Raw genomic sequence first — 13,093 nt, forward strand, 5'->3', positions numbered from 1 at the left:
CACCGCCCGCCTCCCGCACCGCCCCCACCGCCCGCAACACCCCCCCTGCACCTCCCCCCGGGCTAAAATCATTCAGAGGTGCAGGGGGGGGGGTGATAAATATATATTTTCGCCACACTAAAGTTTCTGATCGCCGCGGTCAGGGACCGCAGCGATCAGAAACTGCAGAAAGCGCAACAAACCGCAGGTCTGAATTGACCTGCGGTTTGTTGCGATCGCGGACATGGGGGGGTCACGGGACCCCCCCGCGCATTTAGCCGAGGTGCCTGCTCAATGATTTGAGCAGGCACCTTGTTCCGATCACAGCCGGCCGCACGGCAGTGATCGGAACAACACATGACGTACCGGTACGTCATGTGTCCTTAAGGACTCGGGAAACATGCCGTACCGATACGTCATGTGTCCTTAAGGGGTTAAAGAAAAATGTTTTTGCATTGCCGCTTCCCAAAAAGTTTCTTTCTATGGATTTGTGTGAGGGCTTGATTTTTGTGCGGCGACTTATATTTTTCATTGCTATAATTTTGGAGTAAATGGCGCTTTTTAATTGCTTGTTGTGTTTTTTCGATAGCAATTAAGAATAAATTAGCAATTCTGTCTTTTTTTTTTTTTTTATTAAATTTTTTTATGGCATTTACCGTAGGGGATGATTTATGTGATATTTATGTAGTCCGGGTCATTATGGATGCAGCAATAGCAAACATATGGGGGGAGATTTATTTTTTATTTTTTTGTGCAATTTTTTTTTTCATTGAAAAGCTTAAAAGTATATATTTTTTTTATGGGATTTTTGTTTATTGAATAAATTGTATTTTTTTTTTTTTTTTTTCTCGCCCAATTCCTTGGGGGACACAGGAAACCTTGGGTATAGCTCAACTCCCCAGGAGGCGTGACACTAAGTGAAAACGGTTAAGCCCCCTCCTCCAGCAGCTATACCCTCAGCCTGGAGAGAGAGAGACTACCAGTTTTTGCTTAGTGTCCAAGGAGACAAGACACTCCCTGCTCTGCAGGGCTGTTTTGTCTCCTTCATTTTAAAATTTTTATTTTTTATTTTTATTGTTTTACTTTTCACAGGGACAACAGAGGCGTCTGGACCTCTCTGTTTCTCCCGGGGTCGAGCTGCGCCAGTGCCGGCCATCCACACTGCTGCCTCCCCCACAGAAGACGAGGAGGACCAGGGCAGCCCAGCTCCCCTGCATCCCGCCAGCACGAGGGTCGCCCGCACACCAAGCCCCTCTCCAGCTTCCTGCCACTGCGGTGCCAGTAGCTGAAGGGGCGACCCTGCTGGAACGGATAGAGGGTAAAGACATCAGGATGGTGAGAGTGGCTGTTCCAGCCCTGCTCCCCCCCCCCCCCTTCCAACCCAAGGCCCCTTCACTGACGCCGGATCAGATGTTCTGGGGCTACAGAGACCCCCACTCCCTGAAGTGGGGCGATATACAGGAGGGTTGAGGAGAACGAACGGGGAGAAGCCACAATTCCTTCTGCACTGTGATGCAGAGGCTATGAGTTCCCAGAGCCGGCCACTCTCCAGGCTTCTTATACAGCAGGAGCTCCGCCACTAAAGGGTTATTACTGAGCTCCCTGGAGCCACCCGCAGGGGGGGTCAGTGTTCTCTGTACTCGCCGCAGGGACTGCAGCAGCGACACCCAAACAGCGCCGGCAGGCTGAGCCTGCCTCTGTCCCAGACTTCGGCACCCTTTAACTGCTGGCCGACAGCGCGACGTCCGCACAGAGATCGCGGCGTCGCCCTTGTGCTGGTACGGCCAGTACCTCTCTGCGGCGACTTCTCTTCATTGCTGCTCCGCATACCGCCCCCTTCCCCATAAGTATACAGGGGAAGAATGGAAATAATCGCCACGCTTCGGCGCTATTACTGAGCCACAGGCCGTCACTTCCGGCCTTATGTGTATTTAAATCGCGTGCGCGCGAACTAAGCTAGCGGGTGGCGGGGCTTCGCTTCCCGCTCCAGCTTTACTCCCGCCTTCCGGTTATTCCAGGAGACCAGCAATCTCTGCTGCCGCTCCTGCCCTGAGGAGAGATCGTGTTCTGGCTCTTACTCCTGCTCCGGTCCTGCTGCTTGCTCCCAGCCCTGAGGTCTTTGGTCTGGTAGGACTGCTAACCCCTTCCTAGTACCAGCAGCCCCTAGCCTGGAAGGCCATACCTTTTTAGCCAACATGTCCGATCCCTCAGGGGCCTCTGGGCCCTGGTATCATGCCTGCACCACCTGTGGTGCACCCTTTCGACAGGGGCAATCAGACCCGCATTGCTCTGCATGCCAGGTCCCAATACAGGGTCCGCCACTTGCTGTGCCGCCCCCTGTCCTCTTGGATCCTCTTGAATGGGCAAGATCCCTTTCCCAGGCCGTGGAAAGCCTCACTAATGTCGTGGGCCGCCTTGCAAATGCGCAACTTGCCACGCAACCTGATACACCCCCTGCCGTACCCTCCAGATCCGCTGCCAACCCGTCTGGGTCCCTCGCTCCCAGCGACGCCTCCAGGGCCCGGCACCCTCAGAAGCGGTCCAGGGCGGAGTGCGTATCATCCTCGGATGCATCCCTGTCACCCCCGAGGGTACGATCGCAGTCCTCCTCACAGGACATGCCCTCATGCCCCATATTGGGATATGGACTCGGCTTTACCGTCCCAGCTGGCCTCTGCTGTGGGCCATCTCATTACCAACATTCGCGATACCTTTAAAATTCACGATGACCCTCCCAGCTTTGACAAGGCTGGTGTGTCCTTTTTCCGCCCCAAGCAGGTGTCCACTGTATTCCCTCTCCATGCCGACTTCTCGTCGAGAGTCTCTAAGGCTTGGTCTCGCCCTGATGCCCGTTTTACCCCCTCTAAGAAGTTGGATATCTGTTATCCCTTCTCGGTGGATTGCATCTCCACTTGGGCGTCTCCTAAGGTTGACCCTCCCGTGGCCCGCTTGTCTAAAAGCACGGCCATTCCTGTGGCGGACGGCTCCTCTCTTCAGTCCGCGGAGGACAGACGCATGGAATCCCTTACAAAGGCCATTTTTGCGTCTCCCGTTCAGCCCTCAGGCCGGTCTTTGCGTCTGCCTGGGCCGGAAAAGCGGTCTCTGAATGGGCTTCCCAGCTGGATCAGGAACTTGATTCGGACGTCTCTATTCAGGACCTCCGTGCTTCAGCCCAACTCATTGTTGAGCAGAGGAACGGGCCCTCATGGCCCGTTCCTCTGCTCTGGCCATTTCAGCTAGGAGAGAACTTTGGCTAAAGGTTTGGACGGCGGATTCCGCTTCCAAACGGTCACTTGCTGGTCTTCTCTTCGTGGGCTCCTGCTTATTCGGGACCCGCCTGGACGAGATAATTTCTGAAGCCACAGGAGGTAAGAGCACCCATCTTTCCCAGCATAGGACCAAGGGCGCCTCTCGAAGCCGTCCTGGTTTCTCTCGCTTTAGATCCTCCCGCAGGGCTTCCGGTCCTCGATCCGCGTCAGGCCCGTCATCTAATTCTTTCAAGGATAGACGTAAAAAGCCTTTTTTTTTCGGACTCAACCCTTCTGGCGCAAGTCCCAGCCTGCTCGCCCTCCCTCGGCCAAGCAGACCCCCGCCTGAAGGTGCGCCCCCACCCACCCGGGTGGGGGGACGACTCCTCCTGTTCAGGGACATCTGCCAGGCGCACGTCTCCGACGCCTTGGCTCTCGAAGTTGCGGATACAAAATCGAGTTTGCGTCCCTGCCTCCGGTTTGCTTCTTTCGCTCCCGTGGCCCGAGTGACCCACAGTGTGCAGCCGACTTCTCCGAAGCCATTCGCACCCTTCTTGACAAAGGAGTGATCGCACCCGTTCCTCTAAGGGACTGTTTCAAGGGGTTCTACTCAAACCTTTTTGTGGTTCCCAAAAAAGAAGGTTCTGTAAGACCAATTTTGGACCTCAAGCGGTTAAACCGTTTTCTCCGCCTTCGGCGGTTCAGGATGGAGTCCCTCGGATCCGTGGTGGCCTCTTTGGAACAAGGGGAGTTTCTGTCGTCTATCGACATCCAGGATGCTTACCTCCATGTCCCGATCGCTCAGTGTCACCAGCGTTTCCTTCGCTTTGCGGTGGGGAACGACCATTATCAATTTGTCGCCCTCCCCTTTGGCCTGGTGACGGCTCCTTGGGTGTTTACCAAGATCCTTGCCCCTATCCTGGCTTTGCTCCGCTCCAGGTTTTTTTTTCTCCTTCCCTACTTGGACGATCTGCTCATCAAGGCGCCCTCCTTTTCCCAGTCGTCCTCCAGCGTGAACCTAACGCTGCAAACCTTGGAGCGGTTCGGTTGGATAATCAACCTTTCCAAGTCCTCACTTACCCCATCCAGACAACTCGTCTTCCTGGGGATGCTACTGGATACAGAAGCGGCGGAGTTTCGGCTCCCACCGGAAAAGCATCTGCTCCTTCACCGTTCGGTTCGGACCCTGCTTCTCCACTGCTGTCCGTCCTTCCGGTCCAGCATGAGGGTTTTGGGACAGATGGTGTCCTGTTTCGAAGCGATTCCTTTCGCGCAATATCACTCCCGCATCTTCCAGACGGCAATTCTGTCTGCCGGGACAAGTCTCCGGAGAGTCTGGATCGGCCCTACCCCCTCCCTCCCCACGCTCGGGCTTCCCTCCTCTGGTGGTTACGGACTCCCCTCCAAGGAAAATCCTTTCTGGCGATGTCCTGGTTGGTGGTTTACACCGATGCCAGTCTGCAGGGTTGGGGGGGGGGGGGGTTCCTCCCCAGTCCGTCCAGGGCACTTGGTCTCCATCGGAGTCCAAACTGCCGATAAACATTCTGGAACTGAGGGCGATTCTCCTATCGCTCCAGCATTGGACTCAACTGCTTCGGGGACATCCCGTTCGTGTCCAGTCGGACAACGTGTATATAAATCATCAAGGGGGCACTCGCAGTGCAGCGGCTATGAGGGAGGTGTCTCGCATGCTCCATTGGGCGGAAACTCATGTTCCGGCCCTGTCGACCATTTACATTCCGGGGGTGGACAACTGGGCGGCGGACTTCCTCAGCCGGACGACGATCGACCCGAGCGAGTGGTCTCTGCACCCCGACGTGTTTGAGTCCATTTGCCTCCGTTTGGGTCTTCCGGATGTGGATCTCATGGCCATCTCATCAGGTTCAACCACAAGCTCCCCACCTTCCTATCCAGGTCCAAGGACCCGAGGGTGTACGGCGTCGACGCTCTCGTTCTTCCGTGGACGAAATTCTCCCTTCTGTACGTGTTAACGCCCCTCCCTCTGCTGCCACGGGTGCTCCGGAAAATCGTGTCAGAGGGCATACCTACGTTTCTGATAGCCCCAGATTGGCCTCGCCGGCCTTGGTACGCCGACTTAGTGCTGCTCCTGGGAGACGTGCCTGTAGCGGGGACCCGTTGGCAGGGAAGGCAGCGCGATGCCTTCCTTTGGCATCACGCTGCCTTCCTGTGATGTGATACACACTCTATTACTCTTACAGCCAATGCATTCCAATACAGAAGTATTGGAATGCATTGTAAAGGATTAGACCCCAAAAGTTGAAGTCCAAAAGTGGGACAAAAAATAAAGTGAAAAAATAAAGTCCCCCCCCCCAAATTTTTTTTAAAGTTTCAAGTAAAAATAAACAAAAACATCACGTCTGTATCGACCGGCTCTATAAACATATCACATGACCTAACCCCTCAGATGAACACCGTAAAAAATAAAAACTGCTAAATAAACAATTTTTTTGTCACCTTACATCACAAAAAGTGTAATAGCAAGCGATCAAAAAGTTATACGCACCCCAAAATAGTGCCAAACCGTCATCTCATCCCGCAAAAATCATACCCTACCCAAGATAATAGCCCAAAAACTGAAAAAACTATGGCTCTCAGACTAACACTAAAACAAGATTTTTTTTTTTTTTTTTAAATGAAACATTGTGTAAAACTTGCATAAATAAAAAAAAGTATACATATTAGGTATCGCCGCGTCCGTGACAACCTGGTCTATAAAAATACCACATGATCTAACCTGTCAGATGAATGTTGTAAATAACAAAAAATAAAAATGTTGCCAAAACAGCTATTTCTTGTTACCTTGCCTCACAAAAAGTGTAATATAGAGCAACCAAAAATCATATGTACCCTAAAATAGTACCAACAAAACTACCACCTTATCCCGTAGTTTCTAAAATGGGATAACTTTTTTGGAGTTTCTACTCTAGGGGTGCATCAGGGGGGCTTCAAATGGGACATGGTGTCAAAAAACCAGTCCAGCAAAATCTGCCTTCCAAAAAACGTATGGCATTTCTTTCCTTCTGCGCCCTGTCGTGTGCCCGTACAGCCTGTACTTGCTTTGTAACTGGAAAAAAAATATTAAAATGGAAAATCTGCTAAAAAAAGTGACATTTTAAAATTTATATCTCTCTTTTCCATTAATTCTTGTGGAACACCTAGGGTTAACAAAGTTTGTAAAATCAGTTTTGAATATCTTGAGAAGTGTAGTTTCTAGAATGGGGTCATTTTTGGGTGGTTTCTATTATGTAAGCCTCACAAAGTGACTTCAGACCTGAACTGGTCCTTGACAAGTGGGTTTTTGAAAATTTCAGGAAAATTTCAAGATTTGCTTCTAAACTTCTAAACCTTGTAACATCCCCAAAAATGAAATGTCATTCCCAAAATTATCCAAACATAAAGTAGACATATGGGGAATGTAAAGTAATAACTATTTTTGTAGGTATTACTATGTATTCTAGAAGTAGAGAAATTGAAACTTGGAAATTTAGCAATTTTTTTTAACCAATTTTTATAAATAAAAATGTTTTTTTTTTTTTACTCCATTTTACCAATATCATGAAGTACATTATGTAAAGAAAAAACTATCTCAGAATGGCCTGGATAAGTCAAAGTATTTTAAAGTTATTCACACTTAAAAAGGACCTTTCACTAGAATAAAAAATCTAAACTAAGCATACAGACATGGAGAGCGGCGCCCAGGGATCTCCCTGCACTTACTATTATCCCTGGGCGCCGCTCCGTTCTACCAGTATAGGCTCCGGTATCTTCATATGTTCGGCTCAACTGGGTGGAGCCTGCCGGCGTCTCCTTCTCCCAGGCTGTAGCGCTGGCCAATCTCAGCGCTCAGCTCATAGCCTGAGAGAAAAAAAAAAACTCTCAGGCTATGAGCTGATTGCTGAGATTGGCCAGCGCTACAGCCTGGGAGAAGGAGACGCCGGCAGGCTTCACCCAGTTGAGCCAAACATATGAAGATACCGGAGCGGCGCCCAGGGATAATAGTAAGTGCAGGGAGATCCCTGGGCGCTGCTCTCAATGTCTGTATGCTTAGTTTAGATTTTTTATTCTAGTGAAAGGTCCTCTTTAAAGTGACACTGGTCAGATTAGCAAAAAATGGCCTGGTCCTTAAGGTGAAAATGAGCCCGGTCCCTAAAGGGTTAATGTCAGTGCTATTCTGACATTGACCAGCAGCCTGCTGGAAATTACTGAAGGCTGATCTGGGGCCCTCATGAGACTTCAACCAGTCTTCACACACACCGGCACCCCGCGATCGCATTTGCAGGGTGCTGATGGGAGACAGAGGGAGTCCGCTACCTCTGTCAGCACTTTACATGCGGCGGATGCTATTGCCTGAGGCATGTAAAGTGTTTAACAGCCTGGATCGGCACTCCTACCGGTTCGGGCTGTTAGAGCAGGGCAGCGGCTCTCATTTGAGAGCCGGGTCCCCGCTCTCCGCTGCATGGGGGACTCGTGCAGTGCTTAGACTGGGCCGCCGTAAAAAAATAGTGGCCCAGCCTAAGGCCACTTGGTGACCGCCGTAAAAAGACGTATCGGTAGTCACTAAGGGGTTAAATGGAATGTGTTTTTTTCACTCTCTGCCTTCCCAGAGCCATAACTTTTTTTTATTTTTTCCTTTCACATAGCTTTATGAGGGCTTGTTTTTTGCAGGACAAGGTATACTTTTCTTTGGCACCAATTAATATTGTGTATGATTTAGTGAGGAACTGAAAAAAAAAAATCCAAATGGGGTGGAATTGGAAAAGACTAGTCTGCCATTGTTTTAATTTTTTTCTTTTTTTTTTTTTCTTTCATGGCGTGGTAAAATTGACCTGTTGCCTTCATATAGTTTTTCTTGTGTTTTTAATCACATACATTCGCCCTAGGTGAATTGCAAATGGGTGCCATCTTTAAAGTGCTAATTTCTGCCATACATGTACGATGGAGATTGCTAAGGGGTTAAATCGCATTTTTATATTTGGCATGTTTGTAAACAATTTTCGGTGATGTTATTTTAAATTTTCAATGTCAATATCTATATTTAAACCAAAGGCTAATAATTGGTGCCACTTTTTGCTTGTTACCTGCTTATCTGTCATTTTAATCCTGCCTATAATGATATCAGCTCTGTGTATAGATAAGACAGGATCCTTCATACGCAATAGGTGATTGTTACAGAACACACCTTTCACTATATACCATATACTAACTGCATGTGGCAGTGTGATTTCCCGTTGTGACCTCTTGCTACTGATTTATAATGATTATCCCCGTGAATCTGAATAGTTGGCATAATGCTGTTTGTGTAATTCAGTCAGTACAGGTCTGGCATCGACACACGGCATCATAAATCATTATAATGTCGTGTCATCCTGTCAGAGGAGTAGGAGGTCAGAATAGGAGATAACATCCATTCGCTGGTGTGGATCTCCCTGCATTGGTGTGAGATGTGCCTCCATGTGATCTCTTCTCCATTCAAATACTCTGCACTTGCAGTAAACTTCCAACAGAACAAGTGTAGATGGCAGCTGCAGTGTCTTTTGAATGGAGAAGACATCACATGGAGGTGATTTGCCTGGTCACTTAACCCTTCATCAGCGGCCATTTTATGCCAAAGATCTTTGTGTGGACAGCACAAAAGACTTCGTAAACAAGGGGTCATGCCATATAAAATATAGAAAATGGTGCAGAATTTCAATATGGACCATATTAGTACGTGCTATATTGTCATCTCACAAACACATAGGTAAACAATAACCAGAAAGTGGCCAACCCTTTTAAGAAAGGTTAATACAAATTCCCTTTAACTGCAGTGCAACATGTGTAGTACGGCTTCCCCAGGCTTTGTGCACCCTTCCTTTGATGATCCCACCCACACACGATCGAAGCTCTCCCTGTATCAGTGTGCTTATAGAGAAGGCTGTCAACCATCCAGTGTGGGGCGTAGTTATCAGGACTCTTACTGTCTTTCCCTGGAGTCCAGTCAGGATTTCATCAGCTTTTTACATCAAAATCCTGCTCCAAATCATATAAACTTCTACAGTATGTTGTACTCCAAGGAGCAACTGCACTCGACTGGTGGCTTCTGTAGGTGCATGTCTTCTATTCTGTTTCACCAGTGTTATTAAACTGTTAATTTATTAATCCAGAAAGGTGCACTGTGTGTACAAATGGATGCAACATTTTGGGCTTACATTAAAAGCCCTTTTTCAAGCCAGACCATCTGCACACTTGCCTCCTTGATGTGGAGCCAAATCATAAAAACTCATTTACGACAGATGTCTTTCTTTTTATTATATACTGCTCTCAGACAGGAGAAATCGCCTAAAAGATCCCCTTTAAGTGTATGCATGCAATGAACCAGATTATGATGAACTAACCAGCTTGTTCATGTATTTCCAGAACAATGGCATCAAGACATCCAAGTACAATATCCTCACGTTCTTGCCTATCAATTTATTTGAACAGTTCCAGCGGGTTGCCAATGCATATTTTCTATTCCTCCTCATACTACAGGTACGTGTAGCCAATATTGCATCTCCTTTTCAGGTTTACCTAGTGACTTGTAAAGATTATTAGCTGAGCATTAGCTGAATATTTGTCACACGGTTATACCCTAATAGCCTTCATTAACACTCATCTGTGTAACAGCACACTGTCTACTTAGAGCAGGCATCCTCAAACTGCGGCCCTCCAGCTGTTGCAAAACTACAACTCCCAGCATGCCCAAACAGCCTACAGGTATCAGCATATAGCAGGGCATTGTGGGAGTTGTAGTTTTACAACAGCTGGTGGGCCGCAGTTTGAGGATACCTGACTTAGAGGGAAACTGTGACCATGAAATTCACTGTTGGACCAGGCACAATTCCTTCTAGGATTAGCTTAGCTGAATGTGATGATACCTTTCATTTAGTGATCTGTTGCTTCATTCTGGAGAAAAGGTACTTTAAAATAAATAAATAAAAAAAAAACATAAAAAATATTAATATGGCATCTCCGTTATCACACTGAATTGTAAGTTTACATGTAATTTCTCGCCCATTTTCCTTGGGGGACACAGACCTTGGGTATAGCTCAGCTCCCTAGGAGGCGTGACACTAAGTAAAACTGTTAAGCCCCTCCTCCATCAGCTATACCCTCAGCCTGGAGATAGAGGCTACCAGTTTTAGCTTAGTGTCCAAGGAGGCAAGACACTCCCTGCTACTGCAGGGCTGTTTTCTCCTTGTTATTTTTACTTTTTCTTCTAATTTTGTTATTTTATTTTTTCCTAGGGATACCAGAGACGCATTAGACCTCTCTGCTCTCCTGGGGTTGAGCTGCGCCAGTGCCAACTTATCTGCACTGCTGCCTCCCCCACAGAAGCAATAGGAGGATCTGGGCAGCAATGGCTCCCCTACATCCCGCCAGCTAGGGGGTCGCCCGCACGCCAAGCCCCTCTTCCAGCTTCCTGCCACTGCGGTGCCAGTGGCTGAAGGGGCGACCCTGCTGGAAAGGACTGAGGGTGAAGACGTCGGACGGTGAGATGGCTATTCCAGCCCATACCCCGTCCCTATCTGCAGCATCTACCCCTCTGGTAAGGGGGGCACCCGTGGTCGCTCATTCTGAGCGCTCATCTGCAGGACAATGCAGCACAGCAGCATCCTCAGCACCCCCACGCCGTTCCCCCCCACGCTGCTATCTTTCTCCCCCCCCTCCCCCTCATTCGGGGCTGACTCCATTTTTCTCTTCTCTCTCTCCCCCTTCCCGCCGAGAACGGGGGGCGGGGCTTAGCGGTCCCGGCAGGGGGCGGGGCTTACGCGCGCGTCATTTTGGGGGCGGAGCTACGTTCTCCTTCACAGGAGACATTTCAAGCGCTGGAGGGGGCGGATCTTGTTCCCCGTGCTTTCTGCTGAGGTTTCCCGCGCTTCCTCACTCCTGACAGGAAGCTGGGACACGGTGGGGGACTCTAACCTCCTGTGTACATCGCTCGGCTTCTGTGGGCGCTCTCTGCTGCTCACTGCTGTTCACTGCTTCTCTGCTGCTGCTGATCTGGGCCATCTCCTGACGTTCTTCTGAGGCACTGGTAGGACAGTTAACCCTCTCCTAACCCTCCTGGTCATAGCTGCTATAACCCTTTGTGGTCTCTATATTAGAGTACAACCACACTTCAGCATGTCAGATCCCACAGGTGCCCCCAAACCCTGGTACCATGCCTGTACCGCCTGTAAGGAACTTTTTCCGCGTGGGCAATCTGAGCCGCATTGCCTTGCATGTCAGGCCCCGGTGCAGGGCCCGCTTCCCGCTGCGCCCCCCGGTGCCTCTGAACCCCCTGACTGGGCTAGGTCTCTGTCTCAGGCGGTGGAAAGCCTTACACACGTAGTGGGCCGTCTCGTGGATAGACCGCCTCTCCCGCAGGCTGCCACAATCCCTGTCGCACCCGCTGGGACTACCGTTTCTGCCGCCCCCACTGGTTCCCTGCCTCCCAGCGAATCTTCCAGGGCCCGGCATACTCAGAAACGTTCAAGGGTTGAGCGCACATCTTCTCCAGATGCTTCGCTCTCTCCGCCATGCGTGCGAGCTCAGTCAAGTCTATCCTCTCAAAGGGATACGCTTTCTGAGGGAGAACTGGCGGATTCGGACGTGGACATGGACTCAGAGCTTCCGTCCAAATTGGCGTCCGCGGTGGGGCATCTTGTCACTAGCATCCGTGATACCTTTCAGCTACACGATGACCCCCCCAGCTCTGAACAGGCCGGCGTGTCCTTTCTCCGCCCCAAACAGGCCTCCAAGGTTTTTCCAATACACGCTGATTTTTCTTCTGTGGTATCCAAGGCTTGGACTCGGCCTAACGTCCGCTTTATTACACCCAAAAAGCTGGACATTTGTTATCCCTTTCCAGCGGATTCTGTGACCACGTGGACATCCCCGCCTAAGGTTGATCCTCCCGTGGCTCGCCTGTCCAAAAGCACTACTATTCCTGTACAGGACGGATCTTCCCTCCAGTCTGTTGAGGACCGTCGTACGGAATCCCTCTCCAAGGCCATATTTACTGCCTCTGGTTCGGCCCTTAGACCGGTCTTTGCCTCCGCCTGGGTTGGCAAAGCGGTCTCTGAATGGGGTTTGCAACTGGAACGGGAGTTAGGGTCGGACGTCCCTGTTCAGGACCTCCGTTCCTTAGCCCAACTAATTGTTCAGGCCGGAAAATTCGTCTGTGAGGCCTCCCTTGATGCGGGTGCCCTCATTGCCCGTTCCTCTGCCCTGGCAGTTTCTGTCAGGAGGGAACTCTGGCTGAAGGTTTGGGCGGCGGACGCCGCTTCCAAACGCTCTTTGGCCGGCCTACCATTCACGGGTTCCCGCCTGTTCGGAACCCGTCTGGACGAACTTATATCAGAGGCCACGGGTGGGAAGAGTACTCACCTCCCCCAGTCCAGGCCAATGGGCGCCCCCCGTGGTCGCGCTGGTTCGTCCCGTTTTCGGTCCTTTCGCAAGCCCACCGGGTCTAGACCCGCGGCCAGTTCTTCCTCCTCTGGCCCAGCCCAGGATAGACGCAAGAGGCCGTTTTTTCGGACGCAACCTACCTGGCGCAAGTCCCAGCCTGCACGGGCTCCCACAGGCCAGCAGCCCTCTGCCTGAAGGTGCGCCCCCACCCACCCGGGTGGGGGGCCGCCTTCTCCTATTCAGGAACGTATGGCGGGCCCACATCTCAGACGCATGGGCGCTCGAGATTGTATCTTGCGGATACAAAATCGAATTTGCGTCCATTCCGCCAGACCGTTTCTTCCGATCCCGTCCTCCGCGAGATCCCGTACGAGTGGCCGCCTTCTTCGCGGCCATTCACTCTCTAATGGACAAGGGTGTCGTCGCCCCCGTGC

The 13,093-nt window shown here is 50.5% G+C and overlaps 1 protein-coding gene across 1 annotated transcript in view; it reads left to right on the top strand.

Moving 5' to 3' along the window:
• The window catches only part of ATP8B4 (ATPase phospholipid transporting 8B4 (putative)), a 397,315-nt gene that overhangs the window by 88,811 nt on the left and 295,411 nt on the right, over positions 1-13,093 (top strand). The window contains exon 4 of the mRNA XM_044279613.1: positions 9,645-9,758. Within this exon, the coding sequence (XP_044135548.1) occupies positions 9,645-9,758 (114 nt within the window). The remainder of the gene's footprint in view (positions 1-9,644; positions 9,759-13,093) is intronic.

Source organism: Bufo gargarizans, chromosome 2, assembly GCF_014858855.1.
Source record: "Bufo gargarizans isolate SCDJY-AF-19 chromosome 2, ASM1485885v1, whole genome shotgun sequence".
Lineage (NCBI taxonomy): Eukaryota > Metazoa > Chordata > Amphibia > Anura > Bufonidae > Bufo > Bufo gargarizans.